The 23,737-nt window shown below is 49.1% G+C and overlaps 4 protein-coding genes across 4 annotated transcripts; 3 read left to right on the forward strand and 1 right to left on the reverse strand.

Moving 5' to 3' along the window:
- Positions 1–694: 694 nt before the first annotated feature.
- Positions 695–1,496, forward strand: N7446_012230 (retrotransposon gag protein; the record flags this gene model as incomplete). Its single annotated transcript, XM_058520972.1, has 2 exons — positions 695–1,273; positions 1,326–1,496. 2 exons carry the CDS (start codon positions 695–697, stop codon positions 1,494–1,496), a joined length of 750 nt encoding a protein of 249 aa, XP_058366338.1.
- Positions 1,497–6,428: 4,932 nt separating this feature from the next.
- On the forward strand, positions 6,429–6,895 carry N7446_012231 (uncharacterized protein; the record flags this gene model as incomplete). The annotated part of the gene is made up of 3 exons (XM_058520973.1): positions 6,429–6,434; positions 6,478–6,542; positions 6,595–6,895. The coding sequence occupies 3 exons, from the start codon at positions 6,429–6,431 to the stop codon at positions 6,893–6,895; spliced, it is 372 nt and encodes a 123-aa protein (XP_058366339.1).
- An 11,916-nt stretch (positions 6,896–18,811) lies between these two features.
- On the reverse strand, positions 18,812–19,806 carry N7446_012232 (uncharacterized protein; the record flags this gene model as incomplete). The annotated part of the gene is made up of 2 exons (XM_058520974.1): positions 18,812–19,649; positions 19,709–19,806. The coding sequence occupies 2 exons, from the start codon at positions 19,804–19,806 to the stop codon at positions 18,812–18,814; spliced, it is 936 nt and encodes a 311-aa protein (XP_058366340.1).
- A 681-nt stretch (positions 19,807–20,487) lies between these two features.
- On the forward strand, positions 20,488–22,026 carry N7446_012233 (sugar porter family MFS transporter; the record flags this gene model as incomplete). Its single annotated transcript, XM_058520975.1, has 1 exon — positions 20,488–22,026. One exon carries the CDS (start codon positions 20,488–20,490, stop codon positions 22,024–22,026), a length of 1,539 nt encoding a protein of 512 aa, XP_058366341.1.
- Positions 22,027–23,737: the final 1,711 nt, after the last annotated feature.

A 23,737-nucleotide genomic window follows, 5' to 3' on the forward strand; every position in this document is an offset into this window, starting at 1 on the left:
CTGTCCCAACGTAGCGTCGCGATAGGATAAACTATAGGCTTTCGATCTTTTGAGGAAGAATACAAGGAGGCTACTTTGTGTAACGGGCCAGGGCCCGTATACATCACGTGCTGACCACGTGACTAGGCATGTTTACACCGCTGCACGGCCACGTAGATCTTCCTTTCCTTAAGCTTTTGATAGACAGCATGACGGCTTAGCTAGTTTGAATCAAGACTTGCTTCGACCCTTCACATATCAAAAGCTTCTTATCCACCCAACGAGACCGACGAACGAACGAGCGCGTGTCACTGAGAACCGCTACCAACGAACGAAAAAGAGCGTGTGCTACTGAGTGCCGCTATAGCGATCAACGAGCGAAACCATAGCGTAACAGCAACGAGACGTAGACGAAACGATGGCGGGAGGCAGCGAATCATCAAGCCCCCCGAATTGGGCTCAGTCCCTAATGCAACAAATTGCCCAAAACCATGCAAGGCAAGAAAACGTGATTCAAGCACAAGAAAACGCGATCCAAGCACAAGACGAACGAATTGATAGACTGGAGGCTTTGTTACGGAGTACCATTACACCTAGCGAACCTACCCCTACTCTCCAGCGAACCACGAGTGAAACGATAGAACCTACGAAAAGGTCCGATCAACAAACTGGAGTTATAGCTCACCCTCCGAGAGCTCGCCTCCCAGACCCTTCAATGTTTGCTGGTAGCACTACCGAATGGCCTACCTGGCGGATTACAATGGAAAATAAGCTAAGCGTGGACGGTCTTGCTATCGGTAACGATCAGGACCAATTCGCGTATGTCTTCTCCCGCTTGGAGAAACTCGCGTGGAAAAACACCGGAACGTACGTGAAACTACGGCGAAACGACGGCACTGCGAAGGAGCTCTTAGACCACCTAGAGCAGATATACGGAGACCCGAACTCGCAAGCTAGAGCAGCGAGGCGCCTCCACCAGATACGGCAACGCGAAGACCAACCTTTCTCAAAATTCCTTCCTCAACTAGAAAAGGAATTCGCGGACGCTGGCGCACTCGAGTGGCATGATGAAGCAAAGCGACAAATCTTACTAGGTTCGTTAAATCGAACTATGACCAATTCGCTAATGAATCGCGGCATTCCCGCTACCTTTATGGGACTGATCTCCCGCCTACACGAGATCAGCACCGATAGGGACGCCCTCGATATCAATCGACCCCAGAGAGGTAGACATGCTGGTGACATAACGCACGATCCTATGGATTGGACACCTACTCGGACTACCGTGAATAACGTCTATCAGCGGGCAAGTCAGCCACGAAACGCTAGCGAAGACCAACAGCTAGCGGGAAAACGAGCGAAATGGGTCTCTCCGGACGTACTCGAATGCCGGCGGAGAGAAGGCCGATGTTTCCGCTGCGGAAGGGATGGATGTAGCATCCGTCAATGCCCTCTATTACCCGCGAAGCCACCACAGCAAGCACTTCAACGCCCTCGTGTCACTACCGCAGCGGTAGAGGAAAGCAACCAAAACGCTAGTGTCTCGACACTAAAGAAGAAAACAAGTTGGAGAAGCAAATCACTAAGAGCGGCTACTCCATCACACGACGAAGAGAGTTCGGAAAACGAGTAGCTCCTGTTATCAGTCGCAAACAGGAGCGAAACGGAGTGAAAAAGCTGTGTGAACAAGAGAATAAGCCTTTCAAAGTTGATGTACAATTAAACGAAATTCAGTCAACGCAAGCACTAGTTGATAGTGGCTGTCTTTGCTACGCCACTGTTAGTCATTCTCTTGTCGAAAGCTTTGATCTCCCGCGCATTCGTATACCTACTCGAACGTTAGACGGTGTAGTGGGGAACCAGGGACGAATCGAGTATGTGACGTACTTTGACGCCGATATCCATGGTCACAGACAAGGACGAGTCTATGCGTATGTTATCTACGGACAACTCGACGCAATGATTCTCGGAAACCCATGGTTAATCGAGGTGAAAGGTGTCTATTCGCCAGCGAAAGGCTATCTTGACATTCGAGACAAGGAGGACAGAACGACCCGGTGCTGGAATCGAGCGAACCCCTCGATCGCACCTCCAGGAATGAAACCTCTTCGAGTGACGAACATCTCAGCATCCCAGCTCTACCAGATCATCGACAACGAAACGCAACCAGAACGCTTACGAATCGGCAAAGTAACTCTGGCTGATATCGAGAAAGCTTTACAGACGAAAGACCCAGTCGACCCGAAAACGCGACTCCCTAAGCAGTACTGGCCTTGGTTAGACGTGTTTAGTCAACAGCTAGCGGACCAACTTCCTCCTCATCGAGTAAGAATCGATCATCGTATACCGCTACGAAAAGACGCGTCAGGCAACGAAGTTCCCCGCCCTATGGGCCCCTTTACGGCATGAATCGAGAAGAGCTACTAGTGTTACGAAAGACCTTGACAGAGTTACTCGATAAGAACTTTATTCGAGTTAGCAAGTCGCCTGCCGCTTCGCCAGTGTTACTCGTCCGAAAACCTGGTGGAGGAATACGTTTTTGTGTAGACTTCCGAGGTCTTAACGAACTCACGATTAAGGACCGATACCCATTACCCTTGATCAAGGAAACCTTACGGAATATGGCCAGCGCTCGCTGGTTCACGAAACTCGATATTATTGCCGCTTTCCATAAAATCCGTGTACAATCTGGCGAAGAATGGAAAACGGCCTTTCGAACACGATACGGTCTTTACGAGTGGAACGTAACACCCTTCGGTCTTACTGGCGCTCCCGCAACCTTCCAACGGTATATCAACCAAGTGCTACAAGAACACCTCGATGATTTTGTGTCCGCATACGTAGATGATATCATCATCTACTCTAGCGATTCGCTAGCGGATCACCAACGAAAGGTCAGCGAAGTATTAGGAAAACTGCGGGATGCCGGACTTCAATGCGACATTAAGAAGTCCGAATTCGAACGCGACTCTGTGAAATACCTTGGTTTTATCATCCGCGCTGGGCAGGGTGTCTGTGTTGACCCAAAGAAGGTGGACGCAATTCGATCATGGGAAGTGCCTAAATCAGTAAAAGACGTACGGAGTTTCATTGGATTCGCCAACTTTTACCGCTCGTTTATACCGCGTTTCGCTGACTATGCGAAACCTTTAATCGAGTTAACGCGAAAAGAAGCCTTATTCACGTGGAACGACGCCTGCCAACGAGCATTCACAGAATTGAAGGAAAAGTTTATCGATGCACCGATACTAGCTCATTTCGAAGAAGGCCGAGAAACAATTGTGGAAGCAGACGCGTCCGGCTGGGCTACTGGAGCAGTCCTATCCCAAGTCTCCGATGATGGTTCTTTACGACCTGTCGCTTACCTATCTCAAAAACTGAATCCGGCGGAATCGAACTACGAGATACACGACAAGGAACTACTAGCGATTATACGCGCACTTCGTGAATGGCGGCCTGAACTCAAAATGGTACCGAAATTCAAGATTCTCACAGACCATAAGAACCTTCGATATTTCGCAAAAGCGAGGCACCTAAACGAACGGCAAATGCGTTGGTCAGACCTACTCTCAGAGTTCGATTTCGACCTACAGTACCGTCCTGGAAAGCTAGCTTCTAGACCGGACGCCCTTTCAAGACGAACCCAGGATGCTCCTCAGGGAAACGCTGACGAAAGGATATCGAATCGCTTCCGATATATGTTCGAGAAAGTGAACGTGGATACGGGCCAGACCGTGGAAACTCCCCAAGAAAACGCCGACGAAACGACATCGAACCACCCGCGGTCTATACACGAAAAGGTGAACGTGAACACTGAACGGGTCCAAGTAGACGACTCCACTTTAGACTTCGAGACCCCAGTCCCTCTATTCGAGGAGCCCACACTACAATCTCTCTGGGAAACGAGCCGAAAGTCCGACCAAGTGTACCGTACGATCTCTCAAGCGCTGAAGGACGGAGAGCGACGAATCGCAGCCGAAATAGACGTTAAAATAAGCCTCGCCGAATGCCAGTTGAACGAACAAGGACTTCTTTGCTTCCGTGACCGTATCTGGATCCCAGATAACGAACCCTTACGGACTGGAGTGATACAACGTGTCCATGACTCTCATATTACGGGTCACCCAGGTCGAGACGCCACCTAAGCGATACTGTCTCGCCGGTTTTTCTGGCCCGGTGCGGCGAAGGACGTACGAAGATTCCTCCGAAATTGTACAGTTTGCGGAAGAAGCACGATTTGGCGTGACACTAAGCAGGGCCTGCTTAAACCACTTCCAATACCTGACCGAATATGGGCCGAGATCTCAATGGACTTTATTACCGACCTACCACCCTCGGGGCATGAAGGCGCTACGAATTGCCTAGTAGTCACGGACAGACTCACTAAGAGCGTTATCACCGTAGCTATAAAGTCGATTACAGCGGACGCCCTAGCGGACGTATTCCTAATACATTTCTACATGTATCATGGACTACCGGTAGCTATCACGAGTGATCGAGGCTCACAATTCGTGAGTGGGTTCTGGGAACGCGTATGCGAAAGGCTAGGGATTCAACGCCGATTATCCACTGCCTTTCACCCTCAATCAGACGGATCTACAGAGCGAGCGAATCAAGAAATCGAACGAATCCTACGGATATTCGCCTCTTACGCACAAACGGACTGGAAAAGTCTATTGCCTATTGTTACGGGAGCGATAAACAACCGAGAAGCAGCGTCGACAGGACTTTCACCTTTCTTCTTCACACATGGCTATCATATCGAGCCGATTGGGTTGCTTGAACAAGGAAACGTACAAGAAGCAGCGAGTGGACCGGAAAACGCTGGCGAAAAGTTCGTGAACCGCCTACGAGAAGCCACCGAATGGGCACAAGCAGCAATCGCAAACGCACAAGAGAAGCAACAGAATCAGTCGAACCGGACAAGGCAAGCTGCACCAGTCTACCGTACGGGCGATAAAGTATGGTTGAACCTCCGGAACGTCCGCTCGCAGAGACTATCGAAGAAGCTCGACTGGTTACATGCGCGCTATACAGTGCTAGAAGTCCCGACACCACACACAGTTAAACTCGACGTCCCGTCCGGTATACACCCAGTCTTCCATGTCGAACTCGTTAGGCCAGCCGCGACGGATCCGCTACACTCTCAATTCGTAGACGATTCACAGCCGCCACCGATACAAGTCGGTAACGAACTCGAATACCAGGTCGAGGAAGTTATAGCAGCAAGAACGAGGAAGATTGGTAGAGGGCGACGTCGCGAAGTGTTAGTGAAGTGGCTTGGCTACGCGGAGTTAACATGGGAACCTGTGAAGAACTTGCAAGACTGCTCCGCATTAGAAGCGTTTGAGGAGCGGTTCGGTGACGTTTCGACACACGATAGACCAATCTCCGACTCAACGCACGTTAACTCACTCTTAATGGGTGACGGAGGGGAGGAGGGGGTACTGTAACGGGCCAGGGCCCGTATACATCACGTGCTGACCACGTGACTAGGCATGTTTACACCGCTGCACGGCCACGTAGATCTTCCTTTCCTTAAGCTTTTGATAGACAGCATGACGGCTTAGCTAGTTTGAATCAAGACTTGCTTCGACCCTTCACACTTTGCATGATTTAATGATATATAGTGACGCGTTCTACCACCGATCTGAAGAATAAAGAAGCCTGCTTGACTGCCGTGTATATTGAAGATTTAATGGTGAGGCAAAATGCCCTATTTTTCAGTGGCTTTCACTGCTATAATACAAGGTTTTTCCTAGGCATAAAGCTGTATACGGCGGTCTGGGTGTGGAACAGCTGAAGTACATGAGAATTCTCTAATGGTTCGAACCGTCAATAGTGGGAAAAGGTACGGATTCCTCAATAGTGTCGCACCAATGGGGTACATGTAACACACTTTGTGAATTATCAACGGTTAACTCCACGAGATGGCCTAGCCCATCTGTGACGGAGAGTCAGTTAGTTTAGCCAAAGTAATGAAGACGCTTTTATAGGAATCTCACAGGATGCCTAATTGCACCAATTTAGCTGTACGGCATCCAAAATCAGCTTATCCATGTCATCGCTGGCTGGTGTGAGGAATATGGAACCCAGGGGGCAAGTGGTTGCATCCATATCGTACTGTAATGCTAGTTCTGTAACATCGATGTACGAACGCAGTCTGTCTATCACTTTAGACGGGCGCTCAGCGAGTTCTTTATATGTCCAGCCGTATGCTATGAACCCTTGAAGAATCAGTGCCGTTGCTACCTTGTCGAGTGAGCAACCCTTCTCCAGAACTTCGGGCTGCTGCAACTTGAGATACTGGAGCAGGAGAGTGACATCTCCTTTGCTTAGTTCGGCACTGAGTTCACTACAGCTGTTGATACCTGTCAGTATTGGGATCAATGTGATGGTGGATATACTACATGTACTACCTCTTCACGCGAGCAAGCCCTATGCTCCCAATGTCTGTATAATCCCACCTACACTTATTGTGAGCTTCCCATTACGCAGTCAGAGAAGGCTCGCGATCTGGAGACTCGCGATTTGGAAACCCCTGATACTGCTGGAAATTTAGTGTGAGTCTGTCTTGCAAAGGGTGTGTTTCTAGACTAACGAACCATGACTTAGTGAGGAATCAAAACTGGTTCCTAGGGTCACTGAGGGAGGGATATGGAGACTTGGTTCCAAGCTTGGAAAGTCGTACAGCTGCACATGGTATGGCGTGCTGTTCAATTTTATTATCAGTACCACTGGTGACGTCTACATCTCGATCTTCAACGATAATGGATACCCCGTCATCGCGACTGTCATTGACAGTTTATCGAAGGAGATTGTAGCCTCCGGGAATCTTGGATTGTCACAACACGAAGCCTATCAGAAAACCAGCGCCAAGGCCGGAGACGTATACACATTTAAAGTTCAGTCTTAGGAACGACGTTAAAGGAAGTGGATGAGAGAGGAGCAGAGATGTTACGAAGGGGTAGACCTCGCCACGACCCGCGGGTCACCCTGACGACCCGGACCACGACCCGGACCTCGGAGGGTCCTGGGTAGTGAGTCCCGACCCTGACCCTCCATGAGGGGAGGGTCGTTGAAAGTGCCCCCCGACTCTCAGGGCCACGACCCGACCCTCAGGGTCGTAAAACAATGCAAACACCAGCATGTCGCGCGGTGCACAAATTATGTAGGTTTTAGCTGTATTTTTGAGTATCTCACTTACAGCAGTTCTAGGCTTACTTTGCTACCTTTGATCACTTTGAATGCATTAAACAGATAGATTGAAAGGATGAACTGAATAGATGAATTGAACGAATTAACTATATATCCAATATTTCATATCCATCAAGCAACCTTGAACGCTTGCGAACTCTACCAGATACTCGGTGCTGCATCTCTGGCAGGCATGTCACTTCACTATCATCTTCCTGGTCACCTCCTGTATCCTTGGCTATACTGCTTAAGCGTCTTTTGCCAAGTGCGTTTGTAGATAGGCCTTGTGAAGCTGCTTGGCCAGGCGAAGTTGCTTGAAACTCTGTAGAAGGCCCCTCATCCTCTTCATCATCACTGATTGGATCAACGGTGATATGTTGCTGTGTTCTCTCTTCCTTTGCAGCCTGTATCTCCTGGGCTGAAAGATATTCAGACAGCATTATTCGCTCCTCTTCAAGAATCTCGAAACGCGACGTGCACATATACATCATAAGATCCGAGATTGTTTGAGGCTGTAGAGAGCCCCGCCGATAATGACAAATATCTCGCGCAGAGTTGAAAAGCCGTTCTACTCCTGCACCACTAGCTGGAATCGAAAGAATATCCCGTGCAAGCCTCGCCATTCTCGGGAATTCATCTTGGTGATATTTCCACCAAGTTCGAGGCTGAGCATTTGGTACTGTGTCTGAAAGAGAAATAAGTAATAAATTCTGTCGAAATTAAGAGAAACTTACTACTATCAAGATACCTTGTCAGCTCGTCAGATTGAACTCGCTGTGGAATCTGCGATTGCTGCGACTCGTCTCGAACACATGCTAAATCAAATTCATCCGTTTCTGGAATCATTAGAGGAGCACCTAATGTCAGCTGCTCCCGCGCAAGGTTCTCAGAGTACTTTTCGAGAGAGGACTCAAGGCTCTGGCGATAGGTTGCTCGGTAATCAATTCCGCCTTCCTCTGGGTCCCAGTCGGCGGTTGAGAAAAACTGAAGTTTATCCTGCGGAGAAAGGATTGTGCCAATGGCATAGAGATCGCCATCCATATTATCAGTGTCTTTATAGTAGACTGAGAGCTTGCTTTTTGCCGCTTCGAGTGACATAAGCATTCCTTGCTTCCAAGCGACCCTCTTCCGTCTAAGCCGTCTAATCGACTTTTCTATGTGATCAAATAGCTTATTGTAGACCTTAAAGACCCGGTGGATAGTGACGTCCTTCGACTTTGAAAGAAGAGTTGTGAATCGGTGAAAAGGCTGAAGGATGCAGATAAGATAGTCCACTTGTCGCCACTGCTCCTGACTTAGGGCAAAATGTTCTTGGTCGTACTGTGTACAGAAAGCATCGAAGGTTTGCTGGAGTTTCTTTGCGCGGACAAGCATTAAGAACGTGGAGTTCCATCGAGTAGCAACATCCTGAATTGGCACGAGCTTTGGCTCCTTAGTTTGTAAGTTGTAGAATGACTCTCGGCGCTGCGGACTCGCGTTGATATAGATCGCAATGGCTTCGAACCTAAGAGACAGATTAGGATAATGAATGGTAGAAAAGTTACGATATCTCACCTTATTTAGAGTGTCCACGATCTCGCGTTTCTGCTGTCTTGCACGAAGACTATCCACCCGGTCATCAGACCATGCCTGTTCAGCTACATCATTCTTTGGAGCAGCCTTCATCTTCCCAAGGAGGTCTTTAAGGCTTAACTGGATCACATGGGCAATACACGGTATCCGAATAATAACGACATCGTTGGCGGATTGTAGTGACTCAATCGCGTCGTGGACACTTGCCATAAGGGTAACGTTATTTGAAGCGTTGTCGGTGGTTACCGTAAGCACTCTATCTGTGATCTGATACTCCTGTAGCAGCTTGAAGAGCACTTCACTCAGATTTGCACCTGAATGAGATCCATGTAAGTGTTCGAATCTGAGTAGTATCTCATTGTACTCCCAGTCTTCGTCAAGAAAGTATCCCGTAATCGCTATAAATGCCTGCTTAAATGGCGATGTCCAGCAATCTAGAGCAAGTGATAGCTTCGCACCAGAAGGGAGTCTCTGAAGGATACTCTTTTGGTTCTCACGGACTAGGTCTCGAAGCTGCCGGCGCATAACCTTAGCAGAAGGAATTTCCGGCATTGACGGTGCAAGCCGGGCGTAGGAGATAAGATCACGGAACTCGGTGTGCTCGAGAAACAGAAAGGGGAGATGCGATACAGCAAGAAGCTTAGCAAGCTTCTGCTGCCAAACTCGCTCATCGAATCTTCGTACCGTCGCATTCTGCGCCTAAACGTCGAGGTCAGATTTAGGATCGTCACGGTTAGAGTTAGGTCTTATCTATACCGCATGCTCTAATGCAAGCTTGATATTTGGTTTCTTCCCTGCAGCTGAGGCAGCTTTTCGGCAATTTACCCCATTATAGTGCTTATTCATTGAGGTCGTCCCTGAATGAGCCCAGCCAGGGTGATCAAGCACCTTCCGACATTGATGGCACATAACCCCAGGCTTTCCATCTTTTTCAAACGCGACTTGGTCAAAGTTTTTCCAGCACTGGGCAGCTCGTTTTGTATCCCAAGATATCTGTCTCTTTTGGCCAAAATCGGTATGAAGCCACCACTGCACGAATTCGCTACCCATTTCCGGTGAGTATAAGATGTACGATCTGATCCGATCGGGGCAAATCCGTGGAAGACAATCAGGTGCCGCTCGATGTAGAGACGAGGGAAGGGAGGTAGTTTGACTTCCAGATGGGATAGAGGAGTAAAGCTGATTTGAACTATCATTAGCAATATATTCAAGAAAATCCGAGGGAGGACCCCCATAAGCAGATGAAAAGTTATCAGAGAACTGGGACATTATGAAGATGGTTAGGAGAAGAAAAGTCTTACCTCGATCTCTTGTGCTATTCAGTAAAGAACTCAGGGGTAGTTGAGTCTTGTAGACAAGGGTCTACTTCGCAAACAAAGGAGAAAAAGTGATATATCATATTTGATACTACCGATACTAATTGGCTAGAACAAGGATTATGAGGGTCACCCTGAGGGTTATGAGGGTCACTTTGAGGGTCGTGAGGGTCACCCTGAGGGTCGTGAGGGTCACCCTGAGGGTCGTGAGGGTCACCCTGAGGGTCGTGAGGGTCGCCCTTAGGACCCTAGAACTCTGGAGTCACATAATTGAACTTAATCGACATATTCTGCTTAATTTTAGCGTAGCATAAGTGTTTAGAGAGTGAATACAATATATCAAATACAATGAAGTCAGGATTTCCAGTGGTTTTAGGTTATATCCAGAAAAATGTTAGCCGTCTCTGGATTGCGGTGCGACTACGTTCTGCACTCAAAATATATATTTCCACATCGTGATTTGCCAATCTCTCCAATTCTTTACAATACATACCACAACGGTCTCCCTTAGACCTGAGAATCTGTCAATTGAGTATTACCAAGCAAGAAGACCTGAAGACATATTTCATAAAAATACACAGGCGTCGGATAGAAAAAGATGAATTAAGTGTGTGACAGACGAAACAGGTATAAGAAACAGTAATTTATTGCTATCTGTCAGCAAATTTATCCATCCTAATCAGGGAAGGTGTGAAGAATTTATGCATATGCGGGTCGTGAGGGTAACTTGGCGGGTGACCCTCCAAAGATTTTATGACCCTCAGGTGCGGTGAGGGTCGTCAGCCTACGACCCTCCCCTCCGGAGGGGCGGGTCAAGGGTCGCGAGAAGGGACCCACGGTCCGGGTCATGGCGAGGTCTAGTTCTAGGTCGGAATAACGTAATCCACGGGCGAGTGAAACACACGGGCGTGTGAAATACCCCAAAACTCCATACTAAATGCGATAAATAACAACTTCATATCTCCAAAAATATAGCTCTTTCGGATAGCATATAAAGCTCGTATAACCTAAATAGCATTTGTGACCTAGTGGTGCAGCATAGAAAGTTTAAGAAATAGGAGATATATATATATTGATGTCTCAATATCAAAACTACGCTGTATTTTATGGTAAAGTGTCGAAATAATGGTCTGACTAGCTCAAAATCTAGATATATTATTGCTCTTGCTTGGAAAACTGTTGTTTCAAATTTTAACAAGAATAAAAACCGCTAGTGGTTGAGATATAGAGGAATCAAAATATGGCATTCAATATGGTATTTTGCGGTGTTTCACTCGCCCGTAGATTACGTTACTAAATCTCCGACTCAGTAGTTACGCTAGTGTAGTGTGTATATAAGACCGTATGACCAGGTAGCCGGCAATCCTTTCTATTGATTTTAACACAGTATAATTCCTACTATTTTGGGCTCGTATGAATAACCTCTATTTTTACCATGCCACGCCCTCCAATTAACCTAGAGTCTTATAGGGAGGAGATTACTCTCTTATATTCTCAGAATACACCTATTGCCAATATCCAGACCGTCATACAAAGCTACGGCGTCAATATCTCACTTCGCACGCTCAAAACTCGCCTTTCTTCCTGGGGCCTGCGACGCGAACTACCCAGCCAAAATGAAGCTTTGCACGCTCGCCTTCTCACGCTAGTTACCGAAGCCGGTTTATCTCCTAAAGAGACACTCGAAGTGCTACAAAAGGAGGGATTCCAGGTCTCTGAACCTACACTTAAAAGGTTACGAAAACAGCTTGGAATTCAGCTTCGTACAGACTGCCCGCTTCAGAGGCAGCAGCAGCGGCTCGAAATCGAGGTTATCTTGACCGAGGAGCTTGGGATTGGCGATGCCGAAGGTTATGGGCGTCGCGTTCTCTATCACCACCTTCGCCGTCATGGTTTTCTTTTCCCACAGCACCGAGTATTCGAAGTCTACCGCTCCCTTCGCCCTGACTCACTCCTCCGCCGATCATACGATCTCCAGCGCTCCCGCGGCGAGTATTGGTGCCCTGGGCCGAATTTCGTGTGGCATGTGGATGGTTATATGAAGCTAGCGCAGTTCGGAGTTGAGGTTTATGCCGCTATTGATGGGTACTCTCGGTATATTCTCTGGATATACGTGGGAATTAGTTCTCGTACAGCAGTGAGCGTTCTCTCTCAGTTTCTTGACACCATCGCCGACCTCTGCTACCAACCGGAGATTATTCGGTCTGACCTCGGCTCGGAGACATCCCTAATTGGGGATGCACAATGGGCGCTGCGGCAGGTTTTCGATCCAGAGGCTGCCCATGGAGACTGTTTCTGGCTAGGACGAAGCACAGATAACCAGAGAATAGAGGCTTGGTGGGCGCAGTTATCTAAGTCATGTACTTTCCTCTATTACCAGTATTTCCGGGAGCTCCAGGAACAAGGTAAGTTATCCTGCCCACTATCCGCTGCTGCCGCTAATCCTCTATAGGTCTCTTCTCCGGCTCTATCCCTGAGCAAGTCGCCCTTCTTGCGGTCTATATGCCTACACTCCGCCGGGTTATTAGCGAGTACGCTAAGACCTGGAATATTCATAATATCCGAAAGCAAAAGTCACGGCCGAACGCTGTTACCGGGAAGCCCTTTATGAATTATTTTAATGCATCTAAGCCCGATTACCAGCGTGCAGTTGATCCTATGCTGCTTCGCGAGCTACAGGAGGACGTCCGGGACTGGGATAAAGATGAATATTTACCCCTTGACGTCCTGGCTTGGTGCCACCAGCAGCTTCAGGAGATTGGAGCCGAGCTTTATGGGCCTGGGAATGACTTCAATCCTGAGGACCCCCGTCTCGTGCGCCAGTGGAAGTTAGTCATCCTTACCGTGCAGAATATCTCGAACTCCGCCGCCGTGCCCTTCTCCATGACCAATTGGATGAGTATCCAGTGCTCCGCCTCACTACAAAACCCCTCGGCGCGTGGGATTGGGAGCCTGGAGAGGCACAGGAAAGCTAATTTTCAGCGCCGCTATACAGCATCTCGGCCCAATATCCAAACACAGGCCGATCAGCGAGTGCCATAGCGCTCTTAGGATTTTAGGATAGCCAATTAGTATCTAGGAAGAAGGGGACCGACGGAGGTAATTCGATATATAAACTTTCTTACGTATATATGTCTCAACGCCAAAACACGAGGTTATCACGGCGCTATACTTCCGGCTCTATCCGGATTACCATACGAAACTAATAGGGGAAGGCGCCGACGCTAAATAAGCCTATCCGTGGATTCGTTGTGGTAAGATATCCATGCCTCAGTTCGTCATAAAGTCTTAACTGAGTACTAATTTTACTAGGGGATTTCGTTCTGTTCCAAGCTGACTCGGCTCCCTCCTATGTTCACATTATTTTTGTACCTGATATTCTTCCTCGAAAAACATCCTATTTGTGTTTTTATGGCGCACTACCGCGATACTCAGTCCCACGATACTGGGGAAGATGTTTTTACTTATCCTCCTGTCTCCACTGCCCAGATTACTTCCCCTACGTATAGCACGAGAACTCCTATACAGAATTTATCCTCTTCGGCTAGGGCGACCCTTTACGAGAGAAGCCTAATTACCCCTGAACCACGCTTCCAGGCCTTATCGGGGACGACAAATTAGATCCGGCAGCGCCAGATCCAACAGCGATCGATTCAGCGCCAATTTATTGGTGGGAGAAGCTCCGGAGGTGGCCGCCTCGGCCGAGGGCGACTTCAAGTCCCTACAGCGCCAGCGACAGTCTCATTAATCGTCCACTGCTATCTCTATTGGTGCTTAGCATCGGGAAAGCCAGATAGGCTTGAAAAGCTAAGTATGGAGAGATCCCGCAGCTAAGAGAGATATACTAACTTGTCTCGTTATGAGTAGCTACAGTTACTCCAATCCTTACGCCGGGTACTATTAGTAGCTTCGTCGATTTCATCGAAAACGAGCTTCTAGTAGAGCTCGACCCTGAGGATTACACACGTGAGGAGGGAGATACATTTCGATTTGCAACTGCAGTTAAAAATAAAAAGGAGCCTTGGTTCCTAGGCATGCGGGAAGATCATGAACAGCTTCCTCACAGACTTCTGTACGAAATTTACCAAGATCAAGGATAGTTATGAGGTCTTCCTGATTATCAAGAGGAAAAGACCGGAACCGGTGACGATAAAGCTTGAAGCTGAAGCTCCTGTGGCAGCAGGAGCTCCAGCGCCATCTCCTCCGCCGTCAGAGGCATCTATCCCATCATCTCTCCCATCACTAGGAGCAATTATCAGGTCATTATCACCGCAGAGAGCTGTGGAGGCCACTCCGCCACCAGCACCACCGGCACCGCTGCCGCAGCGGCGAAAGCGAGCTCGTGTGCCGCCAGGGATCTCTCCACCACGTACCCGGCGGAGATACCAGCTGCGAGAGTCGGATATGGAGAGAATGACTGAGTCAGGGCCTGTTTCGGAGATCTGGAGGGCAAGCAGGGGGTAATTAGCATAAGACAGAGATGGCGGAGTGGAAGGACTTGGAGAGTATATGTCATTTCGCGTTATTTTTCGATTTTGAGACTCAATCAACTTCAATTTGCGTGTCTTGACTAGTCAGAAAGAGGAGACAGGTGCTTGTTTAGCGAAAACATGTTATTTGGAAGAATTCAGCTTGTTTTAGTGCCTTATAGGCAGGGAAGGGTAGGAAGACGAGTTGGCCGACGTTAGGTCTATTTGTGAGCGCTGGATAGACTAAAGCCTAATTGGGCATAGACGACGTTACTTCGTATTACGCTAGGTTTAATAAGGCTAGACTGGTACCAGCATAACTATTCTCACTACCTCTAAGTCGGCCAAGCGGGAATTCTGCCCGACAAAAGCCACCATTTGTCATTCTTGCACTCGTGATCCCTATTAACCTCCGTAGGTACACACATTTCACCACATCGACATCAACACTGAGCAACAACACACCAACACCAACATCAAACATCAAACATCAACATCAAACATCAACATCAAACATCAACATCAAACATCAACATCAAACATCAACATCAAACATCAACATCAACATCAAAACACAACACATCAAAACACAACACATCAACACTCTCACCAATTCTCACCAACATGTTTGCTCTACGCCTGAATGAAGGGTGTCAATTTCACTACGCGAAAGGACTATCGGACCGCAAACTATCAGCGCAGAACATTTGGGAACCTCCCCTTTGATAAAAATGACAGTTTCGTTGTTATCGTATAATTTTGGCCATTGAATTTGGGACGATCTATCTAGGGCTCATTCTATCTATCCAATGATGATCCTTCGGAAAAAGAAACAGACTATGAGGAGGTTGGGCAGGTCTTTGCTTCTTCGAATACTGTTGAATATCGAATACTGGTCTCTAACACCACGAAGAGGTGCCTGCACATTGCTAGAGGGCTTGTTAACGCAGCAATCCCCTGCAAAGCACGTTTGTTGACGCAGAGCTCGTCCTGCGAAGCACATTTTTACACTCGCAGGGCTCAGGGCAACGAGGGAGCACACTCTTACACTCGCGGGGCTCAGGGCAGCGAGGGAGCACACTCTTACACTCGCGGGGCTCAGGGAACGAGGGAGCACATTTTTACACTCGCGGGGCTCAGGCAGCGAGGGAGCACATTTTTACACTCGCGGGGCTCAGGGCAACGAGGGAGCACACTCTTACACTCGCGGGGCTCAGGGCAGCGAGGGAGCACATTTTTACACTCGCGGGGCTCAGGGCAACGAGGGAGCACACTCTTACACTCGCGGGGCTCAGGGCAACGAGGGAGCACATTTTTACATACACAGGGCTCATTGGCTGTGAGGGAGCGCAAATCTTACATCGCTGGGCTCGTGGCAGCGACAGCCGTGGTCACGGAAGGTCTGGAGTACTTGGTTTCGCAGAGCCCATCCTGCGAGGCACACTTGTTGACGCAGAGCCCATCCTGCGAGGCACACTTGTTGACGCAGAGCCCATCCTGCGAAGCACACTTGTTGACGCAGAGCCCATCCTGCGAAGCACACTTGATCACGCAGAGCCCATCCTGCGAGGCACACTTGTTGACGCAGAGCCCATCCTGCGAGGCACACTTGATCACGCAGAGCCCATCCTGCGGAGACTCTTGTTGTCGCAGATGTCCCTGCGGAGACTCTTGGTGTCGCAGATGTCCCTGCGAGGCGCTTTGTTGACGCAGGACCTAGGCTGCGGAGAACTTGGTAATGCAGCGGTCTCCTGCAGAGAACTTGTTAACGCAGCGGTCTCCTGCGGGTCTCACTTGTCATCACAGCGCCCCCTGCGAGGTAGTCTTGTTCACGCAGCACCTCCCTGCGATGATTATTGTTGACGCAGACCTATCCTGCGGGGTAGTCTTGTTTTCGCAGCACCCCCCTGCGAGGATTGTTGTTCACGCAGACCTATCCTGCGAAGCACCTTTCTACACTCGCGGGGCTCATGGCAGCGAGGGAGCACAGTCTTACATCGCTGGGCTCGTGGCAGCGACAGCCGTGGTCACGGAAGCTCTCAAGCCTGCAGGAAAGAGAGGGACACTATGATGCATCACAGTGTGAGGACCAAAGTGTGAGGATGGAAGTCCTGCAAATTTTGGGCTGGGAATCCGGCCCCTTTTATAATTTTTCGGTCAAGTCTCTACCATGGAACCATTGTGCCGATGGTAGAGAGATCACTGTCCTTTGGTTGGCGTTGAAGCAAGTCGAACGACGTTGAAACGGTGTCTGGACACCTTGTGGCCCGCAGATTCATGTTTCGACCTGGGACCATTTCTCTCAAATCTTGCGTTGAGTATGGTGAACCGCTTTCATCAACTGTTGAAGAAAGCAACGCCGCAAAAATGTGATTCCTACATATTGTTGAGTTTGCAATTAAATCGCTCAAGCGGTGGCACCCTACATCTGCCCGTTTAGCCACGGTCACCGTCTGTTTCATGAGGGTTGATGTGCTTCAACAGATGCCAAAATAATAGGTTGGAAAATTTCTCGTTGACAGAAACGCTGGACTGTACCTGCGGTTGGCCGGAGGATCCTTTGGTCTCACTCGAATCAGTCCTGTTCATCCTTGGCCCCGCGCCGCTGAATGTTGTTTCTTCCCTGTCTACTCGTAGCCAGCTAATATTGCTTTTACTAGAATCTCTACTCCCTGGCCGCACAGATATTGACATACTCTCAAGCTCAGGATGAGGATTGTCCTTCTTTGGGAGGGCATGAACAAAAGCCCAGAGCTTATTGGAAAGTTTCCATAGGAAACCGAGCCTAGGACAACCATGTGAAATGTGCAACCAGGCCCACGAGCTAGGTTCGCGTGATCGCCACCCCCTTGTAAGATTGCAACGCTACTATCACATTGATGAGACTCTGGATACAAATAGCGCCCGACAGACCAATCAAACACAATGCGCGAATTTAGACAGACGCAGGTACGGTTCTGCGATGCAGATCCCAGTGACGACCCACGGGACCGCAGGTCAAGGAGGTTCTATTTGTCGGCCGGGGAAGAAATTGGAAGGATTGCAAAGGTCCAGATACGAGCTGCAACCCCAAACATGATGGCCGTTAGTGTCCGATGGAACAGGTCTTTATTGCTTAGGAGGTACGGCTGAGGCAGGTGAGGTATTTGGAATATCACGCGGATTTCTGGGCAACAGGATGGTAGGCTGAAGCCCGATCCGTGGTTGTGTTCTCCTTGTTGCTCTCAAAGAGTGTAAGCCCCCTCTGTCAAGTGGTAAGCTACTCTTCGTCTATTTGGCCTGTAGAACGTTCCAGAAGCTATTTATCTTCTCATATCTTCTTTTGAATAAACCTTCTCCTAATGTCAGTTTGAGCCCGACACTTCTCTCTCCATCTGCCCCAATTCAATCGCCAGTCTGATATCTCTTGCAGACAGCTTAGAAATATATGCCGATTTTGGGCAGAACCACATGGGCTTATGCAAATAAAGTCTCCCGTTTTAGTATTAAAGCCGAGAAACCGATTGGCTCTCGGAAATGATAGGAGTCGGTGTTGTGGGCTGGCCCATTCGCGGTCCCCAATATTTATTTTCAAGCAGCTGGCAGATTTTTACTATGACTCTGTCGATTGAGAATATTTTGGATAAAGTTGTGGTCTTTTACAGTATTCCTTACCTCATCAGGCCGGGATCTTGGTAATTCTGCCCCTGTTCCTTTGATTTCTCTATGGGCTGTAGGGACTTGACCACCATCAATCTAGAAAGTAAGTTGAAATGAAGATGATTTGGGTTCTAGCCACTGATCAAAGGTCCCGCTCATGATTTTCAAGTCTTTGTGAATCTAACTTTTATTTGGATCCATCCCTCTTGCATGTTTCTTGAATTTGATTCGGGACCATCCGGATAAGGGACCTAGAAGGACCATAGGAGGAGGATAGGATCCTGTGCTTAAAAAGGGCTGTTCCGTCCGACGTAGTTGAGGGTTCCTCAAGAAACCATTTTGCCTCCAATTTGACTGACAGGCCATCTACCCTGCAAGTGGATTTTTCACTTTCACAACATCCCACCTCTTCATTTCGGTGGATAAGAAATTTTTCAAGTAGGCTACAACAGCGTAGATTATAGAGTTTAGCCATTAAAGACTCCCAGGCCAGGTACTTCTTCTGGGAGCCTTGTATTTCTTCTCCATCGCCTCGGGGCCTGCCTTACTCATACCTGCTATTGAAGGGAAAATATTGTAAAAATAAATATCGGGTAATATAAGGCGAAAGGGGAGCCTCTGTATAGTATCCTGAATGAACTAAAGCTTCTGTAGTCGCTGGTTGCTCAGCATCCATCGACCATCTCTCAGCGTCCGGTGAACCAAAGACGATTTCGCAATTTTATCCTTGACTGGGGCAAAAAATGGAACTTCTGCTTTATCCACTCCATATCCGGCAATCAAATCTTGGCCACGCTCAGACTTTAGATAGTTGATAAACATGGAAACATGTTCGTTGCCACAGGCTGAGGACTGGGGTGTATAGAGCACGTAGCATGAATTCATGAGCGGATGGAAAGGGTCTGTTGGTTCAAAAAACACAGTCGAACCTCGAACCCTACCACGGCTCGCTTGATCCAATAACGTTGATCGATCATTGAGGGTGTAGGCCCCAGCAGCAGAAGCGAAGCTTATAGCATCGGCCGGGTTATGCTTAGCCTTGATGTACCACGATGATGAGCCCGGTGCGTCATTCCATGGTGTCCGATGACACCGGCGCCAGATATCGTGCTCTTTGCACATAGTGGCGGATCCATCGTCTCTGCTGTGAAATATAGAACGGGTCTTCGCAATTCGGTCGAAGGCCTCCTCAATGGACATCGCATCTTTGACATTGGCCGGGTCATGCTCAGGGCCGACCAGACAGAATTGATCGTGGAATATGCAACCCCCGTTTTTAGCCCAGCCCTCTGACACAGCGATTTCCTCTTGTTCACGTTCGTATGTGAGGGCAATATCAACGTATCCGCTCAGAAGTGCCAACTGGGTGTTTCGTGAATGGTTGCAAATCCATTCAATCCTCCCCTGATTCTTCTGAAGCAATAGATAATCCTTTGCAAGGGCTTCGACCAATCCTACTCCACCTGCGCCACCATTCCTACACGTATCCAAATGTGACGTTAGTCGAGGGCATAATCCACAGGACTTTGCTCTTACCCAATTCTCAGAATTAAGTTGCCTTTGCCGAATACTTGCGATGGGGTCGAGTCAATATCTCCATGCTGTTGAATTATGGTATTGGCGAAATGTGTCATAGTGAAAAGCACTGCGAGAAGATACGTGCAATGCCCCAGTGTCAGCCCGTTACAAGATATTTATTTAACGGGCACACTGCTAGCTGAAAAAATCATGACAAAGCCATGGCTAGACGTCATTTGCCGATTGTCGGTTGTGCCAGCAATGAACGGCAATAGCAGGGAAATTGGGCGTAGGCCGCCGAAGGGCACGAGTAGTGCCAAAGTTATTATCTCGGTTGCCGAAGTGGACCGAGTATCATTATGTCAGCGATTGACGGATCTGGGTCGTAGGGACATAGACTAGCCTTATTTTAATGTGTGGGCTCCGTGAGTTCGAATTAGAGGTTGATACATTGCGGGGTGCGAAGGTACTGAATTTTACCTAGTCAAGGGTTACCCCACTCGACCCCAGGACGCGAATTATCAGGTAATAAATCATCATTTGCCTGCTATACCCGTGCCTTGCCAGGAGTAGGTGGTACCGCGCCGCTGTTCTATCAGATTTTGGCTTGTGAAGCTTGGAACATCTTCCCCATGGGGAAGAGAAACTATCGGTTATTGTTCAGCAGCATGTGACTCTGAAATGGTCGGTTTCGGATTCTTCAACTAGTTGATAAATAACTTTTCGACCCCCAGAGAAGCAGCATTTCCGAACCAACCGTGTTACCAGCTTGGTTGCCACCTCACCAGGAAGCAACAATGTCTTCACCTACATTTGTCGGCCTCAAAGGCCAACCCCTCGTGTATGCTGTTACCCTTTGCTGCGGTCTTGGCTTTCTCCTCTTCGGTTACGACCTTGGCTTCATGGGAGGCCTCACCACATCAAGTGAATTCCTTAACCAATTCGGCAATCCTGGTGCATCTCTACTGGGATTCCTCATCTCCTCTTATGAGCTTGGAGCCATGATTGGTGCACTTTACATCTTTCTTTTTGGCGACAAATTTGGTCGAAAGCCAAATGTCATGAGCGGCGCTGGAATCATCTCGATTGGGGCTATCATTCAAACCACCTCCTTTGGTGCGGTGCAATTCCTGATCGGGAGAGTTGTATCTGGATTCGGCTTGGGAATGATGACTAGCGTTATTCCCGTCTGGCTCGCAGAATGTGCCAACCCTAAGTCCCGAGGTCGGATGGCGGCTATGCAGCTGTCTAATCTTATCCTTGGATTGATTATCGCCAACTGGTTGGATTACGGCATGGCTTCCTATTCTGGTTCTGTGCAATGGAGATTTCCCTGCGCCTTCCAGATTGTTTTTTGCATCATCATTGGATGCTACATACCATTCCTCCCCGAATCACCGCGATTCCTAGTCAGAGAAGGCAGGTTCCATGATGCCTCAAGAAGCCTTGCTGCTCTCAGAGGAGTTGAAGATGTTGCTGAAGAGATCGGACAAATTAAATTCGCGATTGAGATCGAAGCTAAACATGGCAACTGGTCAGATATCTTCAAAAACGGTGGTGTCTCTGGACGAACAAGAGTCATAATCGCCTTTTGGGTCAACGCTATGCAACAGTTGACTGGTTCCAACGTCATTTCCAGCCTTGGACCATATGTGTTTCAACATTCTATCGGATTAAGTCGCCATGATGCACTTCTGGTCTCTGGTGGAAATCAAATCTATTTCTTCCTCTCAAGTCTGATTGCTTGGTGGGCTGTTGATAGATTTGGTCGTCGCCAACTTTTCATGTTTGGATCTGCTGGTATGTCATTGTGCATGGCCCTTTCTGCGGTGTTTGTTGGAATAGGCACCAAGAGTCTAGGTTACGGTGCAGTTGCTGTGCTTTATGTCTTCTATACCTTCTTCACCGTTGGGTGGCAAGCAAATATGTGGATTTACCCATCTGAGATCCTTCCACTGAAGCTTCGTGTGAGAGGTGGTGCTATTGGTGTTGTCTCTCAGTGGGCGTTCACATTTTTGGTTGTGGAGATCACGCCTGTGCTGATTACGAACATCGGGTACAAGTCATACATTGTTTTTGCTGTGCTCAACTTTGCTGCAATTCCGGTCGTATACTTCTTTTTCCCAGAGACAAACCAATTGCCTCTGGAGGCAGTGGATTTGCTGTTCAGCAGAGATGGGCAGGCACCGAATCTCCTCAAGGTTGTGAGGGAAAGTACTGACAAGAACGTTCAAGAAGCTGTTCAGGCAAGTCTGTATAGCGGCGTGGAAGAGTTGGTGGCGACGGAAACGAAGGCGAACGTGGTTCACAGGGAGAATGTGGTGGATGCAGCATGATCGATTGTTGAGCTGGAAGTATTGGTGGGCATGGATATCGGTCGACATGTAGTGTCAGGGGGAGGCCTCGATCGAGATGGTGACGGTGCGGGTATGGTGGTCGAGAAGGAACGTGGTTTTACACCAAATCTATTCTAACCATTGCTACACTGGCACAAATGGAGACGGATGAGATATTTTGGCTCGCACGGGGCACCTGCGGTCTGAACACTGGCGATGTAGGCCTCGTTGACGGAGGGCTACAGCGCCGTGAGGGCTGCAGGCGGGCCCGTGGCACTCCGTATATTCTAGGAGGAAAAATAGCTATGCGAGAGCATACGTGGTATATACATGAGGGGGTTCCGCGGTGGGCGGGAAGAAACCGTCGCGGAGAGAGCCCGGCTCTCCCTCGAAACGGCGATGTTCTTTTCGAGGGAGGGGAAGGCCAGGCGATATTTGTGTGCGATGTCCAGCACGGGATATCGTGGGCCCGACGCAAGGGGCTCTCACGCAACAGTCCCGAATAGAACCTATCATCTATTCTAACCATTGCTACACTGGCACAAATGGAGACGGATGAGATATTTTGGCTCGCACGGGGCACCTGCGGTCTGAACACTGGCGATGTAGGCCTCGTTGACGGAGGGCTACAGCGCCGTGAGGGCTGCAGGCGGGCCCAAATGACCCGGTGGGCCAAAAGAGGATGGTGGAGGGGCTGGTGGTATGGAAGATGAGACCGGAGTTGGATAACCGGTCTGGAATTGACGGTTCCAGGCGTACAGTGTTGTCGTAGGTGTTGTGAAGTAAAGGCGGAAGGCTTCGGATGACCATCTCCCGAGGGCTTGGATGTGGTCATTTCTTAAGCCTGCGTTGTGGGCGTGTTGTGCTGCCCCCTTTCTGAAACTGTGACCCTTAAGTCCCGTGGTATCTTCCCCGGCGCGGTTGAGCTTAGAGATAACCGCACGTTGGAAGGCGGATGAGGTGAAGGGGCCAGAGGAGAGCGTAAACAAGGGGGCAGACATAGGCTGTGAGTCGTGGAGGAATAGCTTAGAAAGGCCTTCGACGGGGCAGGCTGCGTCGTTTGTTGCTGCAAGGACAACATTGACACCTTCGTGGTTTCGGTCGGTCTTGCTTCTCTTCAAGGTAAGGAGGACGTGGTCCATGGTGGGGGAGAACCTGATATCCGCCCGGGTTAACTTAGTAGCAGCGAAGACTTGAGTGTTTCTAAGGTCGGCAGCTGAGTATGTAAATTCCCCGACCCGAAGGAATCCAGCGAAGGCAACGCGGGCGGCCACGGCAAGATTAAGGTCATTTTTCTGGGCCGCTGAGAGCCCCAGCGGTTGGGCAGGGATATGTGAGATATTCCCTGAAAGGGTTATGACTGAGGCGCGTGAGATTGGGTTGCGAATCCGCTTTTGGCGGGGCGGTTGCAGCCGACGAGCGCCATCGATCATGCGACGAAAATGCTTTGCGTGGAGGTCAAAAATTGTGTCAGGTAGACCGTTATCGATGTGATACGCGCGGAGAGCCGAGAGCTCAGACATAGCTGAATCGGGCTTCACAGGTGGGGAACTACCCGCGCCCAGCAGGCGTTCCGTAAGCCAAGTGCAGATCGACGGGGCAGTGGCTGGCCAGGGCTGCACTCCGATAATAGCGCAGCTACGGGTGTACGAGCGCTGCGCAGAGCGATAGCCTCTTCTGGTTCCCTCGGCAAGGCCATTCCAGACCAACT

The sequence above is a fragment of the Penicillium canescens genome (assembly GCF_028828765.1).
Source record: "Penicillium canescens strain IBT 15451 chromosome Unknown utg000010l_segment0_segment0, whole genome shotgun sequence".
NCBI lineage: Eukaryota > Fungi > Ascomycota > Eurotiomycetes > Eurotiales > Aspergillaceae > Penicillium > Penicillium canescens.